The 25,216-nt window shown below is 47.4% G+C and overlaps 1 protein-coding gene across 1 annotated transcript in view; it reads left to right on the top strand.

Annotated features, from left to right (window-relative positions):
* LOC128341857 (ceramide synthase 4-like) overlaps window positions 1–20,214 on the top strand; it is a 33,271-nt gene extending 13,057 nt beyond the window's left edge. The window contains exons 4-10 of the mRNA XM_053288462.1: window positions 609–666; window positions 1,489–1,539; window positions 10,270–10,362; window positions 10,796–10,924; window positions 15,733–15,839; window positions 16,660–16,816; window positions 18,253–20,214. Coding sequence (XP_053144437.1) covers window positions 609–666; window positions 1,489–1,539; window positions 10,270–10,362; window positions 10,796–10,924; window positions 15,733–15,839; window positions 16,660–16,816; window positions 18,253–18,447 — 790 coding nt within the window. The 3' untranslated portion in view covers window positions 18,448–20,214. The remainder of the gene's footprint in view (window positions 1–608; window positions 667–1,488; window positions 1,540–10,269; window positions 10,363–10,795; window positions 10,925–15,732; window positions 15,840–16,659; window positions 16,817–18,252) is intronic.
* The last annotated feature ends 5,002 nt before the right edge of the window (window positions 20,215–25,216 follow it).

The following is a 25,216-nucleotide window of genomic DNA, read 5'->3' as shown; positions in this document are numbered from 1 at the left end:
AGAGTTTACATTTGCATTTGTCCATTCAAAAATGCAAAGATTCAACAGGTCCTCTTTGGCAGCAATGAACTGTGCAACATAAGAAGCTTTCGAGCAAATTCCAAGCACAAGTTGAGTCATGCTCCACACACTCCTGCAGGCCTCAGTCTTTCTTCCCACCCTGAATTCATGCTATGTGTAGATAGAGAGCAGAGTCCTTGCGTGATATTTACAGCTCCACCTGCTGGACAGCACTTGTATTTCATGAAGAACCACCATTTATCGAAAAAGCAGTTCTTCATGGAATGCAAGAGGTAGCCAGGAGGTGGCGCTCCAAAAGTCACACAAGGGCCCTGCTTTGTTTTTGAATACAGTATAAATTTGAACTCTGAAGGCTTACAGGTGTGTCGGGAGGGTATCTTTGAAACTGCACAGCTAAATCTATTGCCAACTGGAAGGACCCCTAATGTTCTGAAAGCGGGGGGGGGGGATTTTTCTTCCTTGTAATAGTTTCCAGAGCAAAACAACACTTGCTGTGCATTTGCTGTGGTCTGCACACACACCTTTTCCCTCGAACCTCCCCCAACCCCAAACCTTGATCTATGTTCTGTGTGTTTGTTTTCCCCTAGCTGGAGAGCCACCTTTTATTTAACGGCTTTCTGCATAGGCATGGCCACCTTATATGATGTGAGTATGAAGATCCTGCCCTATTTTGAATTAGCCATTACCAAATGACAACCAGCAGAATTGCATCCCTGGATAGACTTCCCTGTGCTTGGGGGGTTCCCTGTTTGAATAGAAGAAGAGAGGAGGGGTAGTCTGGCGGAGAGCAAAGGCATCTGGCAAGTTACCCGAGGGATACAAGGGAACGGGGCCATATGCAGGAGGTCCCAGGTTCACTCCTTGGCAGCATCTCCAGGTAGTGCTGGACCAGGTCTGCTCAACTTTGACCCTTCTGCAGATGTTGGCCTACAGCTCCCATGATCCTCGGCTATTGGCCCCTATGGCTGGGGATTATGGGAGTTGTAGTCCAAAAACAGCTGGGGGGGGGCTAAGGTGAACAGGCCTGGTTTAGACACAACTGAGCTAGATGGACCAATGACTCAGCAGAAGACAGCTTCCTGTGTTCCTGAGCCAGCGTGGTGTAGTGGTTAAAGTGCTGGACTAGGACTGGGGAGACCCAAGTTCAAATCCCCATTCAGCCATGAGACTTGCTGGGTGACTCTGGGCCAGTCACTTCTCTCTCAGCCTAACCTACTTCACAGGGTTGTGGTGAGGAGAAACTTAAGTATGTAGTACACGTTCTGGGCTCCCTGGAGGAAGAGTGGGGTATAAATGTAAATAATAAATAAATAAATAAATAAATCCCTGCATAGTGCTTCTGTGGGCCAAGTCTGCTTTTTGCCCAGAGGCCCTCCGTCCAATTTTTGATGCTGCCATAAAATTGGCATCTCCTATAGTGTGTGTTTGGACCATGCACACTTCTTAAGAGATTGTGTCTCCTTGCAGAAACCCTGGTTCTGGGATCATCGTGAGTGCTGGACCGGGTACCCGCAGCAGGTACGTAACTGAGCAAAGCCGAAGATCAGGAGTAAGATCAGGAGTGAGCAACCTGGGCTCACTGGCTGTTTTGGAACTACAACTCCCATTATCCCCAGCTGCAGTTTAGTGGGAGTTGTAGTTCAGCAACAGCTGGCGAGACCAGGTCGCCTACCCCTGCCCTAAGATGACCCAAACTCATCATTCTCACACCCAAACACCTAACGTGACATTAATGTGGGTCTGACCTTTTCACAGGCAAACATGGCTGGGAACTTAAAAACCCAGAATTCCCCCTCTTCCTTTAAAATTCTAATTCTCGGCTGCTGGGTGAGGACACCTCATGTGGGTCATCCTCCCAGGACACCCCAGAGGCAGGACAAACCAATTAAGCAAAGCCTTTAAGAGGCAGTGGAGGATAGCCCCTTCCGTTTTATTTTTAGTTTGTCCTGCTAAAGCTCCGGAGCGTTCAAGCTCCCCTCACTTCTTGCTTCCCTCTGTTTTCTCCTTCAGCTATTTGCCTCAGCTTACCTTATCTTCCTTACTCTTCCTCAGTCTTCTCTTCATAAAAATATTTTTAAAAACCCTTATCCTTTCCCCTTTCTTTCTCCTTCCTATCATCCTCCCTCCTATGGAGTCGGCATTCTTAACGTTCAGATCCCAACGCGGGAGGAAACTATGGCCCTGCTGCAAGCCAGTAAGCCCCAACACCACCGCAGTAGAGAGGTTTACGGGTGCTCACCTAACTGAAATTGAGCATGCGTAAAAGTGCAACTATTCCAAATCCCCCTTCGGTGGGAGGAAAGCCGCCAAATCATTGTTCTGTTTGAGGATATCCTGGACTCCTCAGTGGGCCTTCAAAGCCCTCATTTGCCTTGAGTGCCCCCTACAAAGTGGCCTTGAGAAATCTGCAGCCAGGGCACTTTCCAAATTGCACCCTACAACAGGGTCACGATGAATCTCTGAAGTGTGCTTCCACACTTCCTGTGTTGTGACATTGCAGTCCCTACACTGGCAGCAGGATGCTGTTCATATTTCCAATGCCTTGCTTCGAATTTAGTCGCTGTGATATAGTGCTATGACGTCGTATATCCTGCGTAAAGAAGTTGCTGTTTTTTGGGGTTGTTAGTTTTCACAAGACTGCTCCCCCTGCTGGGCACTTTGCTATTTACGTTTTGAAAGTGATTTGCTTGAATGGAAGCATTTTGCTACTGTTGAGAGGCTAACTGGAAAGCGCCCAGCCAGCAGCAAAAATACTGAGCCCCCGAGCACACCACTGACTGTAGAAGGAAAAGGAGAAGCAATGCCGGGCAGGTCCAACCCAACACCAGAGGACCCTGTTCTTATGCTGGCTCTACCCGCGCCTTCGAATCCAGGGGGCCTGACACGTGATGAAGGTGGTGAGGATCCAAACGCCCACCACCACCACCACTCCATGGACTCTGGACAATAAAGACAACGATAATGTTCTTTAGCGGCACCACCACCCACTAAACCAGTCATGCCGGGACCAGTGAGTCGAGGGCCATCTGGCCCCACTATTCCAAATACGCCCCAAGTACCTATTAATCCAATGCCACCCACCTCCACTGGTGAGGTCCCTGAGGCTTGGGAATCTTGGTTCTCTAACATGCTGAAGAGCAACACAAGTCTAAGAAATCCTCCAAAAAGCGCCATAGGCCTAGGGAGGTGTCGTCTTCCTCAGCCACTTCATCATCTTCATCAGAGAGTTCCCTTAAAATGACAAAAAAGAATCATAAGCAGAAGAAATGGAAAAGATACAAAAAGACTAAAAAAAAAAAAACCCTTTAAAAAACCATTCAGGGCATAGGCCTAAAAGGCCAGCTTCCCCTCACTCCTCGGCTGTCTCGGAATATGACTCTCCAGACCCTCACCCGGGGCGGGGGGCTGTTGAACCACATATTCCACAGGGGCCCACAAATCCTAAAGATACCCAATGGGCTTCTCAGTTGATTTGGAACATGGACTAGACTTCGAAGAAGAGGGAGAACGGTCTGGTGGCCAGCAAATTAAGGAAATGGACCCCAAAAGAACCCACCACCATATTATAGTCCAAAATGTTATGCTTCATAAGTATGCATGGACTTTGGAAAATTGTCAAGTCTATGGATGGTGGGAGTAGTCCAAACATCAGGGAATAAAAATATAATATAAAGAGAAACAAATAATAAGCAGTCTCATTCAACACATCGATGTGAGCAATGTAAACACATGTAACCAGGGAGAACAAGAGTACAGAACAAGTTTGTGTAATGAGCATTTACAATCAACCTCACCACTGAGGTCCCCAAAATAAATATTCAAGGAATAGCACAACTCTTGCAGATCATCCCTCCAGCTTGCTGCCCAGTAGGCTCACACACTCACAAGAGGGCCAGTCTTTGGGGGATATGCCTGTGCCCACTAAGGTGCTATCCCCATCCATGGACTGAGCCCGCCACTTCACCACCAGGGAATCCAAGAAGACCCTGCTCTGGTGAGCCCCTCAGCTCTCTTTGTTGAAAAATACAAAAGGGAAAGAAACACTGACTCCCCTCTCCCCACATCCCTGTGCAGCCTTGCATGTACCCCTACGGGCATCCCCACATGGCTTGGCCACCTGCACAGCTGGTGAGCTGGGCCAACGGGACAGTGCATTCACTCCAGTTTTAAAGATCCCTTCTCCGGTCCTTCTGTGTGCTCAGTGCAGATAAGCGAGTGCAGGGAATTGTGAGGGACAGCACTCTCTTCTGCTCCCCTAACCCGGGGGCAGCTGGGTTGACTGCCTGGGCTGCGGGCAATGGCGCCCCTGTGCACAGGGGTGCATGGCCAGGCAGGGGGCTGTTTTCCCAGGCACCTCGGCCGCAGTCCCTGAGAAAGCGGTCTCTGGGATACACCTGCCCATGGCTTCCCAACACGCAGCAACACAGCTCCACTTGGAGCATCCATGGACTGACACTATTGTGAGTGGGCGTAGTCCAAATGGCCATTTCCTAGACACACTCGTCATCATGTTTTGATGAGGAGTAACCAAGGCCTTGCTCATGCATAACCAGGGGTTGCAACCCTGTACCCCCAGAGAAGTGGGTGGGTACGGGGTTGCAACCCCTTTCTCTGTAAAAAATAAAATAAAATAGAGCATATCCCTTGAAACCTCCCCACACTCTTCCTCTGTGCAAGGAATCTAGGTGCCCCCCTTTCCCCTTTCCCTTTTACTTTTATTTATTTTATTTTTACATTTTATATCCTGCTCTTCCTCCAAGGAGCCCAGAGCAGTGTACTACATACTTAGGTTTCTCCTCACAACAACAACCCTGTGAAGTAGGTTAGGCTGAGAGAGAAGTGACTGGTCCAGAGTCACCCAGCTAGTTTCATGGTTGAATGGGGATTTGAACTCGGGTCTCCCCGGTCCTAGTCCGGCACTCTAGCCACTACACCACGCTGGCTCCCTTGCCATGGTGTGTGCGCTGTGAGGGCTGGACACCAGCACAGATCCTTCCACCCATTCAGAACTCCCGGTTCGTGGTCCAACCTCCCGCCATAAGCAAATCTACAGGTACAGGGATGGGCAGGAGAGGCGAGCCCCCCACCCCACTACACCTGTGCACATGGACATGTATCGCAGCGGATTGTCCGCACTCCCCAGGACTAAGCAAGTGTTCCCCGGGATAGCACTCTCCACGGCTGCAAGCCAGCTAGCACTCCTCGCTCTTTTCAGAGCACCCATGGCCTGACACTCTCGTGAGGGAGGTGTTAGGTGGAGAAGGGGATCGATTGCCCTCTTGCATCCATTTTGCTGTTTCCGGGCAATACTCTCCTCTCCACTCCACTTGGATGGTCCCTCTCATGAGCTGTCCGGGGGTGTCCCCGTGGCTTGTCTCTCTCATGCCTGGCCACTGAACCCTGGGTCGGCTGACAGTTGCCTTGAAAAAGGCTCTCTGCTGAACCAAGGCTGTCCGCAGTGACCTGCCCTGCTCATGAGCTAGCCTCTGTGGGCATAAACCCCCAAAGGGGAAGGGGCTGGAGTTCCCTTTCCCACCCTTTCTCTGTGGAAAATAGAACTTGGCTGCTCTGGAATCCCTTCTGGGGATCTGCCTTTCAGACCCTGGTACAACATGGGTACCCTGTTGTTCATTTGGCATTCATGACCAAAGACGGTTCTCTTCCTGAGGAAGACTGTGGGACCAAATGTTCCTACCCAGGGAAGGGACTAGAGCCCCCTTCCCCACCCTATGTGTGGAAAATAGAACTTGGCCACACCACCTTCCCTGCTTGGGCCTGCCTTTTGGCTTCCCCCTCCCAGCACCGTGATGGGGTGCCCTGCTTGTGATGCCATTTGGAGTGTTTGTGCTTGTGGACACCCATGACTGTTGCCCATGAGTCGCTGTGTGACTTGACAGGCTGGCCAGTCTGGGGTGGGGCGTGTTGCCCTGTTGCCTGGCAACTCCACAGCTGCTTGGCTGACGGGAGGGGTGTGGCCTTCTTTCCGAGCACCTGCGAGTGAGAAGTGCTGAAAGCATGCAGCAGCCTTGGGCAGGTCTGCACGGCTGCCTCTGTGACTGGAGTTTGGAAATGGGAGCTTAACTGCGGTTATGAGCAAGTCTGCCTTCGGGCGTAACCGTTCGGTGGCAAAACTGCATTTGTTGGTGGCAAAGCTTCAAGAAAATCTCAGGTTACAACTGCAATTTGTTGGAGGAAACTGGAGTTAAGAACATAAGGACAGCCCTGCTGGATCAGGCCCAAGGCCTATCTAGTCCAGCATCCTGTTTCACACAGTGGCCCAACAGATGCCTTTAGGAAGCCCACAGGGGAGAGGCAAGGGCATGCCCTCTCTCCTGCTGTTGCTCCCCTGCATCTGGTATTTTGATTGAATGTCATGTCGGTGTCGACTCTTAGCGACCACATAGATAGATTCCCTCCAGGATGATCTGTCTTCAGCTTGGCCTTTACGCTCTCTCAGTGGTGCATTCATTGCTGTTGTAATCAAGTCCATCCACCTTGCTGCTGGACGTCCTCTTCTCTTTCCTTCAACTTTTCTCAGCATTATGGACTTCTCAATGGAGCTGAATCTTCACATAATGTGTCCAAAGTATGATAGTTTGAGCCTGGTCATTTGTGCTTCGAGTGAAAATTCTGGATCAAATTGTTCTATGATCCATTTGTTTGTTTTCCTGGCTGTCCATGGTATCCTCAAAAGTCTTCTCCAGCACCAAAGTTCAGAACCATCAATGCTTTTTCTATCTTGCTTTTTCAAAGTCCAGCTTTCGCATCCATAGAGTGTCATGGGGAAAACCGTTGTCTGAACGATTCTAATCCTTGTAGGTGCAGACACATCTTGGCATCTAAATATCCTTTCCAAGGCCTTCATTGCAACTCTACCAAGTACTAGTCTGTGGCGTATTTCTTGACTGCTGGATCCCTTACTGTTGGTGGTCAATCCTAAAAGGCAGAAACTATCCACCACTTCAGTGTCAGTTCAGAAGCTGGTTGCTGTACCTGTTGTCATTAGTTTAGTCTTCTTTACATTTAATCGTAGTCTCATTTTTTCACTGTGCTCCTTGACTTTCATTACTAGAGCTTGCAGATCATCCACATTCTCAGCTATCAGAGTGGTGTCATCATTGTAGCGTAGGTTACTGATGTTTCCTCCTTCAACTTTAAAAACACGCTCATCTTCTTCCAATCATCTTCTCTTAGCATTTGTTCAGCATATAAATTGAATAAAGGAGAAAGTATACAGCCTTGTCTTACTCTTTTGTCAATCTAGAACCACTCTGTTCCACCATGTTCCGTCTGGACTGTGGCTTCCTGTCCTGTGTATCAGTTTCTCATGAGAACAATGAGATGTTCTGGGACGCACATTTTCCTAAGAATATTCCACGACATGGTCGATGCAACTGAAGGCTTTTCTGTAGTCAATCAAGCACATATTGACTTCTTTTTGGTATTCTTTGGCTTTCTCAATTATCCAGCGTGCATCAGCAATGATGTCTCTGGTTCCTTGGCCTTTTCTAAAACCAGCTTGAACATCCGGCATTTCCCTTTCCAAGTAGGGCTCCAGTCTGTGTTGGATGATCCTGAGCATTATTCTGCTAGCATGTGAAATTAAGGATATTGTGCGATGGTTTGCGCAATCTGTTAAATCTCCTTTCTTTTGGTTTGAGTGCTGAGTTAGGGGCTTTCTCCCTCCAGTTTATTGTCCCTGTGTTTTACCAGCGCCAAGGTTATCATGATCCAATGTCTTAGAGACATTGAGTATCAACGCCTTGTCTCCTTAGCGAATAGATGCTGCTCTCCCATATATCTTGGTATTTCCCTCCCTGCTCGAAGTCATCCTGCTAAATATCTCTCCCTGCTCCATCTGGTTAAATTGAGGTCAGCCTTTGCAAGAGCCAGGCTGAATGTTCTACCCTCTGCCTTGCTCCTTAGAAGGTTTTGCAAGGATTCCCCTGTTTCGGGGCTATGTTCTTATGGAGAGGGCTGCTTAGAAACAGTTGCTCATGTACTTTTCTACTGCCCTCTGTTCCACGACTCAAGGAAAGAATTATTGACCCCTCTATTTGATCAGTTCCCAGGCAAGCCTGACTCATTTTATCTTAATTTATGTCTTGCTGATGTTAATGTGGGTATCACTAAACTGGTTGCTAAATTTTTATATGGGGCTATGAAACTGACCTCTTGTCATGGGGTTTTATGAGGCTGATCCTGTATCTTTCAGTTATTTTATGCTGTATATTTATCTATGGTAACAGTCCAAAGTTTTAATTTTGTTTGGCTTACAGCTTTAAATAAAACGATTGATTGATGGATGGAATGGGTATGTAGACTAAGTGTGAAGGCTTACTAAATGATCAATTATTTGTATTTTTGCTTAAAGTAAGTAAATGGGGTTCTATGGTCAACAGAGATCACAGATTTTGAGTGAAAAAAGAACAAGAGTTAAGGGAAAATATCCCCTTAATAATATCTCTCATTCTAAAAAGCTGCAGACATGGACCACCCCTGTATGAATTTATTCTGGACAGCTCCACCATTACGGGTGAGATTTCTGGAGCATCCAAGCTCGGACTGGCCCACAGGGCAACAGGGCATATTCCCGGAGAGGCCCACCTGGGGGGGCCCCTGCGCCCCAACTCCCACCCTTAATTACCCATTCTGCTCAAAACTCGGCGCCCTCCCCACATACATTCCACCGCCCTCTCAGTGCCCCCAGTCCGGCCCTGGCGAGCATCCCACGTTCTGTAAAATGAATCCAAAAATGGAGGTTGCAGCTGGCCTCTCCCCCAACTACCGAAAGAGATCTGAGCAGCTGCCAAGAGGTTAAAGCCAACCTTGAACTTACCCAGACTTGAGAACCGGCTGCAAAGGCCAGGCAAGCCTTGGATGGAACCTCTCCAGATAATCCAGGTCCCCAAATCTTGCATGGTTATTGTGGGGGGCAGAAGCTAAAACCCAGCCCAGGCCCCCTCCTGCTCATCTGAGCCTGGGGAGAGTGAGACGCTGGGGTTCCCTGCTTGCTCCGTGGAGCATCAGCTGTCCCTGCCCAGAAAGGAAGGGGTTCAATTTTGAAAAGCACATTGGTGGAGTTCAGATTTAGGGTTGATTTCTTCAAGCAGCTGATATGATATGTGTGCCAGATTCCTTGACTCAACGATACTTCCCAGGCTGAGCAGTAGCTGTAGGGGAGGAGAGGCCTACCAAAGGCTCTGTGGCCATGATAGCTCAGAGAAGCTTCCGTGGCCCGAGGCAGTCTACCTCAGAGCAGCATTTGCTGGAAGGGCCAGCAATGGGGGAGGGATACTGCCCTTGTGACCTGCTTGTGAGCTTCCTGGAGTAGCCTCCTGGTTGGAAAGGGGATGCTTGGCCAGGTGAACCTGCCTTGGTCTAATCCAGCATATTCATTTTATGTTCTTAGAAAGAGTTAGATAAATACACAGTAGGCAGGGCTAGCGATGGCTGTTGGTTATAAATAGAACTCCATTTTCTGAGGCAGTGTACCTTTGACTAACCAGATGCCAGGGGTGGAGGAATGATAGAGGAGGCCATCAGTTTCCTGTCCTGCCTGTGGGCTTCCCAGAAGCATCTGACTAGCCACTGTTAGGACATAAATGCTGGTCTTCTTGAGACATTTAACCTTGCAGCGGCAGCCCTTACAGGATGGACACCTCCTCAAGGTGGCTCTTGTGGAACTACCATCTCCATGAAGACGGTAAAGCCCTCGTTCTTTCAGCTGGTGGCTCTGAGAAGGAGCTTTTTAAATCAGCACAACTGGCAGAGTCATCATTGCATGAGACTCAAAGAAGATATACCTGGTGAATGTTTGTCTGAGATGGTTCAGCAGCTCTTAAAGGGGGAAAGTGGCAGTTCTGTTCACACTTCCCTCCCTGCCCCCAAGAGCAACTCCCTCTTACGCTGGAAGAAGAAACAGTCAAACATGAATTCCCTCTTGGCTAAGCAGGGTTCACCTTGGTTTGTATTTAGATGGGTGACTGTATGTGAGCACTGTCTGCTGTAAGAGATTCCCCTTTGGGGATGGAGCCATAGCTCAGTCGTAGAGCATCAGCTTTGCCTGCAGAAGGTCCTAGGTTCACTCCCTGGCAGCATCTCCAGGTAGGGCTGGGAAAGACCCCTGACTGAAACCTTGGAGAAGCTGCTGCCAGTCTGTGTATACAATACTGAGCTAGCTGGACCAATAGTTTGACTCTCTATAATGTGTCTTCCTGTGTCTCCGCTCCCTTTTCCCTCTCGCAGCGGCTCCTCTACTCCACCTTTGGCTTCTACATGCTGGAGCTCTCCTATTTCTGCTCCTTGGTCATCACATTGCCTTTTGATGTCAAAAAGAAGGTGAGTGGGGATATCCACTGTGGCAGAGGGAGGTTCAGTCCCATCCAGTGTTCCCCTAACTGGGATTCCCAGGTGTTGTTGACTACAACTCCCAGAATCCCCAGCTGCAATGGCTTTTGCTTGGGGATTATGGGAGTTGGAGTCATCAACATCTGGGAATCCCTGTTAGAGAAAAGACTGGTCCCATCCATGTCATATCTCTGGGCAGAAGCAATTCTTCCTGCTATTGTGCATGCTGAGCGGGAAAATTCTTGCACAAGTGCTGCAGGACTGTATTGGATAGTGTATGTGCCATCGTCACTAATGAGCAGTTCACTCCTTTTTAAAGCACCATACGAACGATCAGCATTATTCAGGCTGTATTATTAACGCAATATTTGGCTGCATCAGAGTACCCTGGCAATCCCACAGCCATGACTTTCCCACCCCACAGGACTTTTACCAGCAAATTGTCCACCACGCTGCCACCATTCCGCTCATCATCTTCTCGTATTGCGCCAACTATATCCGCATCGGCACACTTGTCATAATCATACATTTATCATCTGAATGTTTGCTGGAGGTAAGTGGTGCTCATGGCCCAGGAGGGAAGACCAGCGGAGGTGGTGTGGGCTCCCTCCCTCATGGCTTATGCCGGGGGGGGGGGAAGGAAGATGAGGGATGCTTTGTTCCCAGAGAACACCTCCTCTTGGGGTACAAGCAGGGGGTGAATATAAGCAAGGAGAGCTGGTGTTGTGGTAACAAGGATGAATTGTCCCATTTGCTAAGCAGGGCCCCCTAGTTTGCATTTGAATGGGAGACAACATGTGAGCACTGTAAGATATTCCCCGTAGGGGATGGAGCCACTCTGGGAAGAGTATCTGCATCTTTGCATGCAGAAGGTTCCAAGTTCGCTCTCTGGTATCTCCAAGACGAGGCCGAGTGAGATTCCTGCCTGCAACCATGGAGAAGCCACTGCTAGTCTGTGTAGACCAGGGATTCTCAGCGTTGTGTCCCCAGATGTTATTGGACTTCAACTCCCATAATCCCCAGCCCCAGTGGCATTTGGTTGGGGATTATGGGAGTTGAAGTCCAATAACAGCTGGGGACCCATCGTTGAGAATCCCTGGTGTAGACAACACTACTGAGCTAGATGGAGCAATGGTCTGACTCAGTAGAAGGCAGCTTCCTATGTTCCTAAGCTTCCTTTCCATTATCTCATCAAGACAGAAGCTGCTTTGCAATAGCATGTCATAGAGCTTTGAGACAGCAGCTGATGTCCACAGCCAAAACCTTGCTTGTGGAACAAACTCTAGTGTGAAAAGATGGCTTAGTAGTGCTGAAAAGGAGGATTATCAGAACAGCATGAAAGCACTCCAGGGCACTTTCCAGATTAGACCCTGCAATGGGGTCACGGCATATCTCCGAAGTGTGCTTCCACACATCCTGTGTTGTGCCACTGCAGTCCCTATGCTGACAACAGGGTGCCGTTCACATTTCCAATGCCTTGTTTTGGATTTAATCGCTGCGATTTATTGATAAAGCGTTGTATGTCTGGCGTAAAAAGGTTGCTGTTTTTTGGGGTTGTTAGTTTTCGCGAGACTGCTCCCCCTGCTGGGCACTTTGCTATTTATGTTTTGAATGTGATTTGCCTGAACGGAAGCATATTGCCGCTGTTGAGCAGCTAAACTGGAAAATGTCCTTATAAAAGTTCCCTAACCACCTTCAATTCTCTCAGGCAAGAAATGGCTTCTAGTCTATTCTGATGCCCTAATGGAGATCCCAGAGCAGTTTGTGCTCTTGAGATACCTGAGAAGGGCACTGCCTGCTCTTTGGACCCTTCTTCGTCTTCTTCAATGAGCCAAGCCCACAATTGTTGGCCATTGGTACGATCTCGGGGATGAATGCTCGTAGTAATTTTGGGCACCCCTCTAGAGATGGAAAAGAGGTGATTGCATGTTGCATGTACAGCTTTTTCTCTGTGTTATCACCCCACCTTTATCCCTACCTTCAAATGATTAGAGTAAAATTGCCATCATTTTTGCACAGAGGAAAGGGTTAGAGTAACAGTGAACAAATGGTTGTCATCTCTCCATGGAGTAATCTTTGGAGAACATGTCTGCCAATTTTCATTTCCATCCCTCTGACAACATTGATATAAATTATGTGAATATATGTGTGATTGTGTAACATGCACTGTTGCAATCTTATTGGGGGGAGGAGAAAAAGTTAATAAAATTATATAGTAGGGTTTTTTTATTTTTAAAATATTTACAAGCTTCTAAGCACCATTTCAAATGTGGCCGCTGCAGGCCCAATTGTCAGGACAATGAAAGCATGAGGACACACCGAAAACTGAAAGTATTGCAATGCTCTTACCTCTTTTCCATCTCTATGGGTGTAGACCTTCTCAAATCAATCAATCAATGTTTATTTTGATCAAAGATCAAATACAGAGTTAAAAAACCAATAAAAGAAAAATATTACAACCAACTGGATCATGATGGTGTCAAGTGTCATGTTTTCACCACTGCTGCACTCAACTAATGACAACGGGTACAGCAACCAGCCTCAGAACTGATAATGAAGACTTTATTTATTTATTTATTTGACACATTTGTATACCACCAAAAACGCAAGTCTCTGGGCGGTTTACAACAAAAGTATAAAAACAACACATTAAAAGGTTAAAACATTACAGCAATTAAAAATTTAAAATGTTAAAACTATTCAACACACAATTAAAACAATATCTAATTAAAAGCCTGGGTGAACAAATGAGTCTTGACTGCCTTTTTAAAAGTTTTAAGAGATGGGGAGGCTCTTTGAAGTGGTAGATAGCTTCTGCCTTTTAGGATCAACCATCAACAGTAAAGGATCCAGCAGTCAAGAAATATGCTGCAGACGAGCACTGTTGCAATGAAGGCCTTGGAAAGGATATTTAGATACTGTCACGTGACAATGGTTTTCCCCATGACACCCTATGGATGCGAAGGCTGGACTTTGAAGAAGCAAGATAGAAAAGGTATCGATGTTTTTGAACTTAGGTGCTGGAGAAGACTTTTGAGGATCCCATGGACAGCCAGGAAAATAAACAAATGGATCATAGAACAAATCAATCTAGAATTTTCACTTGAGGCACAAATGACCAGGCTCAAACTATCATACTTCGGACACATTATACGAAGATCCAGCTCCTTTGAGAAGTCCATAATGCTGGGGAAAGTTGAAGGAAAGAGAAGAAGACGATTAGCAGCAAGGTGGATGGACTCGATTATGACAGCAATGAATGCACCACTGAGAGAGCTTAAAGGCCAAGTTGAAGACAGATCATCCTGGAGAGAATCTATCTATATGGTTGCTATGAGTTGACACCGACTTGACGGCACTTAATCAATCAATCAAAACACAGAACTTAGCTACCATGCAGGTGAGGGTTTGATTTGTATCAGAGAGCAATGGCTTCATATAGAACCGCTCCAATCTATCCATATGCCTCTACAGTAGAGAGGAAATATATCTTGTACAGGAGTCCTTATAAAACGTGCAGTATAACAGGACATGTTGGATCGTTTCTATCTCCTATGCCCCGCATGGGCAAGTTCTCTCAGCCAGTGGTGCTTTGGAGTATCTACCCTGCAGGAGTGCCGGGAAAACAATGCCATCAAATGCCTAAGCCCTCTTTAGGTCTTCCAGCTTTCACGCTGGGAGTTTCATTAAGAGAATTAACATCAAACCCCATCCAGCTCTAAGTCTTTCAAGGCCCACATCTCCTGTAAGCGGAGAGTATCATGTTTAGATAGATAGGTGACAAGGGCGGAGTCTCTTATGGCATTCTGCCAGCCCGCAGCATTCCACGGGAGCAGGGCGAGGTTTGTTGGGAAAGTCAAATGTCAATTATTCTGCTCCAGATTACTCAGTGGGGGCAGTTCGATCACAGGAGATGTTGCAGCCAATATATTGGTAGAATCGCTTCCCGGGAGGCTCATGTCTGCTTCTTGAGGCATCTTACAAGGGGAGGAGGATAACCCCTCCCAGTTCAGCAAAGAGGGCGACAAAACCATGAGTTAGATCAAACAGGTCCTTGTCTAACATCTCCTACTGTTGGTGGGGCTGTGGGCTTGTCTGACATAGGTTAGAACATAAGAACATAAAAACAGCCCTGCTGGATCAGGCCCAAGGAAGCCCAACTAGTCCAGCATCCTGTTTCTCACAGTGGCCCACAAGATGCCACTGGAAAGTTGAAGGCATGCTCTCCCTCCTGCTGTTACTCCCCTGCAACTGGTACTCAGAGGCATCCTGCCTTTGAGGCTGGAGGTGGCCTATAGCCCTCCAACTAGTAGCTGTTGATAGGCTACTAGGAATTGATAGGTTCCTCAGCTTCCATCCATGATGAGGATGTCAAGGGGTACATTGACAATTACTTCATCCTCTTGTGAAGGTCCTTCCAGTACTCCATTCCTCGGCTGGTAAGGCTGATCTTTCTTCAGAGTGACTATAAATCCAGGAAATGATGGCACAGGTCCCAAAAGAACCATCAGATTTTCCAGTCTTGAGATAGGCTCAGAGAAGAATTGCTGACTTTGCTCTGCTAAGGGAGGGAGCTATCTTATTTATTTATTATTTCTCTATGTAAACCGCTTTGGAAACTTTTGTTGAAAAAAGTATATAAATATTTGTTGTTGTTGTTTCTCTAATCTCCAGTTGGGCATCAGGATTTGCTAGAAGCCACCACCCACGCACCCACCCCGAGAACTGAAGGTGGTTTGAAAGAAGGTTTGCCACTTGTGTGTGTTCACTCTTCTCACTATCATATTCGGACCCATGTGAGCTTCTGCTTGTTCAAGTACTTGATACTCTCCACTTACGTTTTTGTGGGTGGGTTGAGGCAAGGCAATGCAGCTGCAGGGAAATGGAGGCAGAGAGAGGAGGTGGTTTTGCAACACTTTAAAGATTAACATCTTATTTTTAAGAGCAAAAGTTTCACCACATGAGAGAAATGTGAGGAAGAGCTCTCTGCCGGAGTAGAAGAAAGAGGGCCCACCTAGTCCAAGATCCTCTTTCCAAAATTCCACCAAATTCAATATGCACAAATCAAGGAAATACCAGATGACGCGTTTGAGGGTTTTAGTTCAGGAAAAAACAACTCTAGGGAGACATGATCAAAGCGTATGGATGGAGAAAGAAATCCCGTCTGACCTATCATGGCAGGTCGTATTCATGCTCTAATGTTAGTCCAAAACTACATTTCCCAGCATTCCTTGGGAGGAGGGCAAGCCGTTACAGCTTCTCAGGTTGACGTTGGGTTGAGTCTGCAGCAGGATTGCAAGATGGGGATCTCATTTCTCGATTTGTACCTTTTGATTTTGTCCCCACCCCCACCCCCCACAGCCCACCAAGATATTCTACTACCTGAAATGGCGCCGAATCTCTGATGGTCTGTTTATCATTTTCTCCGCCGTTTTCCTGCTTACCTGGCTGGTTATTTTTCCTTGCATGTAAGTTTTAGCTTCAGGCTGCTTTTCCACACTGTTTCATGACCTCCCATGTTCCAGTCCCAGGCGTGCTGCACCTGAACCAGAGGAGCGCAGCTCTCCTCACCAGCTCCCAGTTGGGATGCAAAAGGTGGCAATTTGGGAGAGGGGAGCATGGCCGGGCAGGGCAAGGGAGGGTCCCTAGATCTGTTCTACCCACTTGCCAGAAAACCACAAATTCAGAACAATCCCAACTTCCTCTCCCCCAGTGCTATAGCTGCGGCCAGCAGAGGCGGCCCTTCCATGAGGCGAGGTGAGGCGGTCACCTCAGGTGGCAGATTATTGGGGCACCAGCAAGATCCCCCCCCCGATTTACAAAAAAGGAAAGAGGGGGAGGAGGGTGTGTGCAAGAAGGCAGCATTTGGCACCCTTTCTCAGGCACACAGAGGTCTTGAGCTGCTGCTAGCTACCAGGTTGCAGTGATGCATTTAAACCTGCTTGAACTGCGTGTAAAGTGGGAGGGTGGGGGGGCTGGTCTTTAGGGCAAAACAGGTACCCCAAGTAGGGAAGCTACATCTTCTGTAAGAGAGTCCCCTTTGGGGATGGTGCCATAGCTCATTCGTAGAAGAGATGCTTCCAGGCCAGGTGCCATGGAAATTCTCCAAGATAATCCTTATTCCTTGTTTCTCAGTGTACAAGGTGGGTGCTTTACAGAGTGCAATATCAGCAGAAGGGGGCATGTCTCTGCCCCAAATAGCATACAGTTTAATGGATAGAAGGCTAAGAGCCTCTTTCTGAAATGCTGTAGTGGATTGATTCCTCCAACCCCTTCTTCATCCCACAGGGTAATCTACAGCACATATTACTACTTCATTGAAATCTACCAGCCCTTCTTTGGCTACTACCTCCTGAATGGCCTCCTGATGGTCATCCAATTACTGAATATCTTCTGGTCCTGCATGATCATCCTCATGGTCTACAGGTTCATCCTCCATGGCACAGTAAGCACAGAGAGGCTATCCAGATAATAATTTATTCCACCTTTTAGGCAGATTTTGACAGGAGATATCATAATGTGTCCTGATTGGATGTATGTGTAGTGTAAATTTGGATGTAATGGGTGTAGTGTAGTAAATTTGGATGTAAAATGGATGTAATGGGTGTAGTGTAAATTTCTAGCACGATCTTCTGACACACCACGAAAACCCCTGTATCTTTTCAGTCTGGCTTTAAAAGTGGTAAGAGCCAGCGTGGTGTAGTGGTTAGAGTGCTGGACTAGGACCAGAGAGACCCAAGTTCAGATCCCCATTCAGCCATGAAACTAGCTGGGTGACTCTGGGCCAGTCACTTCTCGCTCAGCCTAACCTAATTCACAGGGTTGTTGTGAGGAGAAACTCAAGTATGTAGTACACTGCTCTGGGCTCCTTGGAGGAAGAGTGGGATATAAATGTAAAAATAATAAAAATAAAATAATAATATTGAAAAGGCATGGCTTTTTCACAGATTTTCAGCAGATGGCCAGTAGATGGCGCAAATAAATTATCTGGCATGCTTAAACATCATGTAGAAGCCTAGTAAAAATCGGTTGGGAATTTACGTTGAAATTGAAATAAATTATTATCTAGTCAGAGTCAGAAATGGGGCAGACCTTTCAGGGTCTGAAAAGAAAATTGCTCAGTCTCTGAAAGTCTTTCTCTACAATCCCTAAAGCTTGCTTTTTGTGAGTAGTGCTATTTATTCAAATTTCAGTTTGTTCTCTCTCTCTCACACACACACACACACAACCAACATTGTTCATGATATCCATGATTTATATATCACAACAGATTTAAAAGCTACTATTTTTATACACTCATCATTTCTCAACTCAGCATATCCATCTTCTGTGTCTCAATTCTGCATAATGCTCCTAGCTTTAAACCACACATTTTCCTGTTAACTGGAGAAGGGAGAACAGTGCCTAAGGGTTTTTCTTATCCTGGAAATGATCATTCCAAGTTTCGGTAAAGAAGCTCCATCTTTCCACAAAGTGGACTTTGCTCACTTATTCCAAAGCACTTCTATACAGAGGGCCTTCAAGCCTGGAGCTGGCCCTGGGGCAGGTGACAAAGGAGAGGAGAGCTGGTCTTGTGGTAAGAAGGATGAATTGTCCCCTTTGCTAAGCAGGGTCTGCCCTAGTTTGCATTTGAATGGGAGACTATATGTGAGCACTGTAGGATATTCCCCATAGGGAATGGAGCCACTCCGGGAAAGAGCACCTGCATGCTTGCACACAGAAGGTTCCGAGTTCCCTCCCTGACATCTCCAGATTCCTGCCTGTATCTTTGGAGAAGCTGCTGCCAGTCTGTGTAGACAGTGCTGAGCTAGATGGACCAATGGTCTGACTCAGTATAAGGCAGCTTCCTGTGTTCCTTACAAAGGTTCACTTCTTTTGCAGGTGGAAGGGGACGTGAGGAGTGATACAGAAGACAGTGAGAATAATGAGGAAGAGATGGAGCAGGAGAAGGAAGCCAAGAGGAACAGGGTCCCCCCTCACAGCCCAAACAGTACAGCTGCTGCCTTGGCATTGGCAAGAAGAACCCCCTGCAGCGGAATTGGCAGGAGCCAATGGCCCACCGGCGGCCATGCCTAAATGAGATAACTGGAGCCTGCATGTTATGATAACTGGAGCCGGCCCCTGCCAGGTTGCTCCTGCTTCTCGTAGGCCTGGACGGGCACCCCTCTAGCTTCCTAGCCAACTCTCTGCCCTCTGCAGAATACACACTCTCTGCTGCTTCTCTTGATCTCTTCAGTTCTTTACATTGTTTTTGGAGTAGCCAGAAGTAACACAAGGGATGGCGTCGCTTCAAGCTGGCCTTGCCTTCTCTCTTCAGCCGGCTCTGATTGCAGCTTGGCGAGGTCGTTGCAGCCGCCCACTTGCGCATCTCCACCAAATAGCCCCCAGCATGTTCCCCCAACGAACTCTGAGAGGTTAGGGCGCTATGAGGCCAGATTCAGGAGGCAGTGACAGCCTGGGACGTGGCTGAGGCCCCGCGTGGTGGTTCATCAAGAGGCATCTCGATGTGACACAGAAGCTGGAGAGCCCGGAGCCCAGCGGAGTGCTTGGGACGGGGTGCAGGAGCAGCCGATCCGGCCATCGCAAGACGGGAAATGCCGTCAAGAGGTCTCTGTAGCTGGGATCCGGGTAGAAGTGCAAGGAGGACATTTGAAGTGGCAGGAACTGCAGGAGAAAGGCGATGGGAGAACTGGCGATATTGGGTGGCCCGTCCACAGGGCACCACAAGGAAGCGTTGAGCTAGAAGGAAGACTGCCACGCTGCCCCCAGCGGGAGGGGTCTGGCTATGATCCTGCAACAGGAGGGCCTCTTCCTCCTCCTCCTGAGTCGGGCTGGGTGGCAGGTGGGAAGCTATGCTAGTGCTACCATTTGGGCTGTATTTTCCCAGTTCTCTTCCTGAGTCGCGTGACTCCGCCTTCCGGTGCCATATTGAGCACACCCGACTGCTGGAACCAATAAGGTCATTGAGGAAAGCAAAATCCAGGGCGTGTCTCTGTTTTTATCAGAATGGTGCATGCTAAAAATGAGGCACGCTGGGGCCCGCCATACGGAGGATCAGTTCAGCTGTAGAACAGCAGAAGAACAAAAAAGAGGAACCACTGGGTGAAAAGGATGATGGTTTATTCCCAGTGCATTTTGAAAATAATCTTTTTCAAGGGAGCCTGGTGAACAATGCAAGCCAGAAAAACATACATTAGGAATGAATGATCTGACATAATCCTACTAAATTGTTTAACATAATCCACAAACACTCAGTTCTACAAAAACTTAAGATATACCCCAAAGTTACTGTTACTGAACTGCCTGTCTCCCATATTTCTAAGCAGACTGATCAATGTACCCAACCCCAAAAGGGGTTCTTGAGTTCTCCACTAACTTAGTTTTATCTTAAGATAAAATAACTTCTTACGGTGTTGTCCCTTAGATTTTTCATTCAAAACGTATGTGTTTTTCTAATAATAATAATAACCATTTGCTGACAGCTCCATAACAACTTGTTCTCTGGGTGGCTCAGAAAGTACAACAATAAAACAACTATTGAGTAAAATGTACTGTTAAAACACATAAAACTACCCAAAAAAGCACAATAGAATACAAAAAGGTTTTTTAAAAGCTGTTTTATATGGCCTGATTTTTAGTCTACATTCCCTAAGAAAAGTAAGCTTATGAGATCACCTGGCATTGTGTCTGTCTGTGTGACCCTCGCTATCAACTTTGCAATGCTTGGACCAATATGAACCAAATTGGGTACAGTTGTAAGGACACATAGAAACATTTCTTAGTTTGTGATGATGTCATCCACCCCGAATCAAGATGGCAGATGCGTGAACATTTGAGGCACAGTTGGGCTAAATTGTGGATCATCTAACTGATTTGAACCAAATTTGGTACAGTTGTAGTTAGTGACACACACGGACATCTGAGTGGTGTCGTTTGTGATGATGTCATCAGCAATTCCAGATGGCAGGTCTGTAAATGTTTGAGGAGTAAGTGGGCTAACTTTGTGAGCTGTCTAACTGATTTGGACTAAATTTAGTCCCAGTTGTAGGGATAGTGAAAGGAAAGTAGGCAGATTAGCCCCCAGAACTCTTTCTTCTATATTTTATTGTTCACAGAATTCCCTTTAAAAAGATTGTTTTTGAAACACGTTGGGAACAAACATGTCCTGGTCTTCATACAGCGCTACCTTTTTATTGTTCCTGTGGTTCAATCCTGTTGCCCCACCACCTTTGTTGCAGCCTGGGGTTACAAACATGTGTTCTGCTCTTGCTATTATTCACAGCATGTGCTCCGGCTGAGCCAGAGAAGGTGGCCAGTTTGGGTACTGTTGAAGGCAGCACAGTAGGCAGGTCTGCCTGAAGGGGGTGCTTATAGGGGTGGGGGCATGAGAAGGCACAGCAGCAGGGGCCCTTCTGTTCCGATGTCATGCTGAAACCTCCCTCATTCTCAAGAACGTGCGTTTCCCCCTCTGATCCCCTCGCGAGTGGCTACTTCCTGTCTAGGTCAGGAGAAGCTGAGGTTGGTCGCGACATCTGAACCCACCAATCTCAGCTTTTCTAACCCATGGGTTCTCAGTCCCCAGCTGTGGGTGGACTGCAACTCCCATCATCCTTGGCCACAATGGCCTAGCCATTGTGGCAGAGGATGATGGAAGTTGTAGTCCCTGGGGCCCCAAGTTTGAGAACCCTTGCCCTAACCTACGTGCTTCGGTGTTGGGTTCTCTGAAGGCTGAAGCAAGTCGGTCAGAAAAAGCCAAGATGGTGGGTTCAGGCGTTGCAACCAGTACTGGTTTATCCTAACCTAGAAAGGAAGCAGGTCACACTTCCGTTCCTGAATGGACACTGAGCAGAGTTCAGTGTTAAGAGGTTCCACACAAAAGCTGGATCTGCCCATTATAGGGGGCCTGCAAACTATTTTTGCCCGGTGCCCCACACAAGCAGGAGATGGCCCTGAGAGCAAAGCCTTATTCACACATTATGATCAAGACGAGTACTATGAGTGCGGTGTAGACAAGTGCAGTTCTGTGCACAGGGACTACTATTCACAGGTTTCATTGAACGCAGGTACAACAGTACACATCCTGTCTATATCCTGCATTTGAGGGGGTTTGTGCCCAGGTACCCAGGTCCACTTTTAACCAATGCAACCATTCACACAAGAACACATACATGTGCACAGACAGCTGTACACTTGTACAACATAATGTCTGAATAGGGCTTTAAAAACATAAAGTGCTGCTTCAGGGACATAAATCTACATCCTTGTGCAGGATATTCTCTTGCACAAGATTAACTGAATATATATATATTTAAAAACAGTCCTGCAGAGTCAGCCCAACGGGGCCACCTGAGTCCTGAGTTAACCTCTGGTTCCCAGAGGGGACAACCAGATGATGATGATGATGATGATTTTATTTTTACATTTATATCCCTCTCTTCCTCCAAGGAGCCCAGAGCGGTGTACTACATACTTGAGTTTCTCTTTCACAACAACCCTGTGAAGTAGGTTAGGCTGAGAGAGAAGTGACTGGCCCAGAGTCACCCAGCTAGTTTCATGGCTGAATGGGGATTTGAACTCGGGTCTCCCCGGTCCTAGTCCAGCACTCTAACCAACAAACCACTGGGGATGTAATGGCTGCTGCCCTCCACTGTTAGTCTCCAGCACCAGATACCCAGTGGTAGACTGCCTCTGAACATGGAGGCTCCATTTTCCTCTCCTGGCTGTGAGCCATTGACAGTTCTGAACGATCTCTTTTTTCCTGCTAAAAACATATTTGGTGTTGTGGTTACCATGTTGGCCATTACTAGGGGAACCTGAGTGCAAATCCCTGTTCACGCATGAAACTCATGCCACGTCTCTCTCAGCTTAACCTACCTCACAGGCTGACTGTGAGGATACACATGACCATGTAGACCGCTCCGGCTTGTATGTTACAGCCCAGGCTGCATGCCCAGCACCAGAACCAAAAGCGCGGTTAGCCAAACTGAGGCCTGCCTCTAGCCCACGTGTCCCTGCAAGGGATTCTTTGGTAAAAAGCAGGTAGCCTTCTGAGTGAACCATCCACTTAGGGAGGGTGAGACCAAAAGGGGTCTTCACAGGGACTGCCATTCACGTGTTACATTGAACACAGGTACAGCAGTACACATCCTGTCTGTATCCTGCATTTTCTTCCTTGAGCTAATTGCTCTTGCCTTGAATAGCTGATTGTAAGCTGTCATTCTTGCCGTGATTTACTATTTGAATGTCACTCTCTGAATTGCTTGCCTTATCTGTATGGGAGTGTCTGTTGGAGATGGAGTTCCAGTGCATCGACCTTTTGCACCGACTATGCTAATGACCGCTAGGGGCATTGGGAATAGGGTCTCCTCCTTACCTGTCCCTGCTTGCCTTGACTCCTCAGGTACTTCCTGTAGTGAGTCAGTACTCCTCCATTCCTCCTAGAGAGAAGATGGAAACCTCTCTCTCTCTCTTCCTACCTATTCATTATGTAGCTGATAGATAGGATAGGTCTTTCCTATCTCAAATGTATTTCACCAATAAATCAACTTAGTATTTAGATTGTACAACGATCTCCATGCGTGTTCTTTAAATAGGGTTGCCATGTCCCCCAGAATTTAGGGTAGCCCCTGAATTTTGGCTCCTCCACTTGGCTGCTAAATTCCACCCGGATTTACACCAATTTCAAATGTGCTGCCCGGATTGCCCGGATGTTACTCTGGATCTGATCACATGGGAGGGCAGAGGAGAAGAAAGTGTACAAATCTGTCAAATAAATAAATGCAAATTAGCTGCCACATAAATTTGCATAAGGTGACCTGCCCAATACAGGAACCAAAAGCCCAGTGAGCCAAACGGAGGCCTGTAGCCATCCCAGGCATGTCTCCCTGCAAGGGATTCACAGGTGGTAAAGAGCATGTTGCCCCCTGAGTGAACCATCCAGTTAGGGAGGGTAGGACCAAAAGCAACCTTCCTTGAGATCATTGCTATTGACTTGAAAAGCTGGCTGTAAGCTGTTATTCTTGCCTTAATTTATTATTTGAATGTAATTCTAAAATTGCTTGCCTTATCTGTATGGGAGTTTCGTGAGACGCACATATATTGTCCTGGGGGACCTCCTCCTGCCGCCACCCCATGCCTGCCCCGCCACGTCCCTCCTGTCCTCTTTCGCCACCGCTATGTTCATGGCCAGGGGTAGGGTGGGGGGTGAGCTGAGCAGGCTTCGTCCTCCCCCCTCCCATGGTCGTGGTGTCCAGGGACAGACACAGCAGGTGGGCCCATCCATCTGGGACTAGCACACCTGCACAGTGGGAGTATCGAGCGTAGCAAGCCCATGACGTATTATGAGGGTGTATTGCAGAGAAGCTGAATGAGTTCTTTGCATCTGTCTTCATGGCAGAGGATACTGACAATATACCCACTCCGGAATTCAGCTTGTAAGGCTCCACTGGAGTTGATGAGGAGGGAAGATGTTCAAAACTGTCCTGAAAAAATTAACGAATCACCAGGGCCAGATGGCATCCACCCAAGAGTTCTGAAGGAACTCAAATGTGAAATTGCTGATCTCCTAGCAAAAATATGAAACTTGTCCCTACAATCAGGCTCTGGTTGTACCAGAGGATTGGAAAGTAGTTAATATAACTCCAGTTTTCAAAAAGGGATCCAGGAGGGAATCTGGGAAATTACAGTCCAATTAGCTGAACTTGTGTGCCAGGTAAATTGATGGAAAACATACTTAAGGACAAAATTGTTAAACACATTGAAGAACGGGCCTTGCTCTAAAGGAGAACCAGCATGGCTTCTGGAGGGAAAGTCTTGCCTCACTAAACATTTTGAGTTCTCTGAGAGTGTCAAAAGGCAGGTGGACAAAGGTTATCCAGTTGACATAGTATATGTAGCCTTCCAATAAGCTTTTAACAAAGTTCCCCACCAAAGGCTCTTGATGACAGGTTCATGTATGGATTGGTAACTGGATGAAGGACAGGAAACAGAGGGTAGGAATAAACAGACAGTTCCCTTAATGGAGGGAAGTAAGACATGGGGTAACCCAGGGATCTGTACTGGGACCAATGCTCTTCAACGTGTTCATAAATGATCTAGAAGCTGAGGTAGGCAGCAAGGTGGTCAAATTTGCAGATGACACTAAATCTTTTAGGGTAGTGAGATCCAGAAGAGATTGTGAGGAGTTCCAAAAGGATCTCCCCAAACTGGGGGAGTGGGCGACAAAATAGCTGATGCAGCTAAATGTAAACAAGTGTAAAGTGATGCACGTTGTGGGGGAGGGGCTCCAACTTCACATATCCGCTGCTGGGATCGGAGCTGGTGGTAACTGACCAGGAGAGGGATCTTGGGTTGAGTGGTGTCTATAGGACATCTCCAGCCTCAGAGGCAAGTTCCCTCTAAATACCAGTTGCAAGGTAGCAACAGCAGGAGAGGGGGCCTCCCCTCACCTCTTGCCTGGGGTCCCCAGAGGCCTCTGGTGGGCCACAGTGTGAAACAGGATGCTGGACTAGATGGGCCTTGGGCCCAATCCAGCAGGGCTGTTCTTATGTTCTTATCTCTTTTGCCTCTGGTCAAATGGGTGTGGCCGGTTTCCATGCTGTTTCAAAACCCTACACCACCTGCTTCATCAGAGGTGAAAGAATTTCTGTGTGACCGCCATAAAGAGATTCCCTATTCAAGTCACTCTGACAGTCTTTTCTGTGTCCAGCTAGTTCTGTTCTCAGTCCCCTTCCTAATGACCATAATGGTGAAAACTGGCACATACATTTTTGTAGCAGTAGTAATTGCAGCCTTGTGGGTGGGTTCTGGACAAGCAGTGCCCCTGCTGGTGGGAATGGGAGACTAG

This window comes from Hemicordylus capensis, chromosome 2, assembly GCF_027244095.1.
Source record: "Hemicordylus capensis ecotype Gifberg chromosome 2, rHemCap1.1.pri, whole genome shotgun sequence".
NCBI lineage: Eukaryota > Metazoa > Chordata > Lepidosauria > Squamata > Cordylidae > Hemicordylus > Hemicordylus capensis.
The sequence above is the reverse complement of the archived record's forward strand: the minus strand, read 5'-3'. Positions and strand labels throughout refer to the sequence as shown.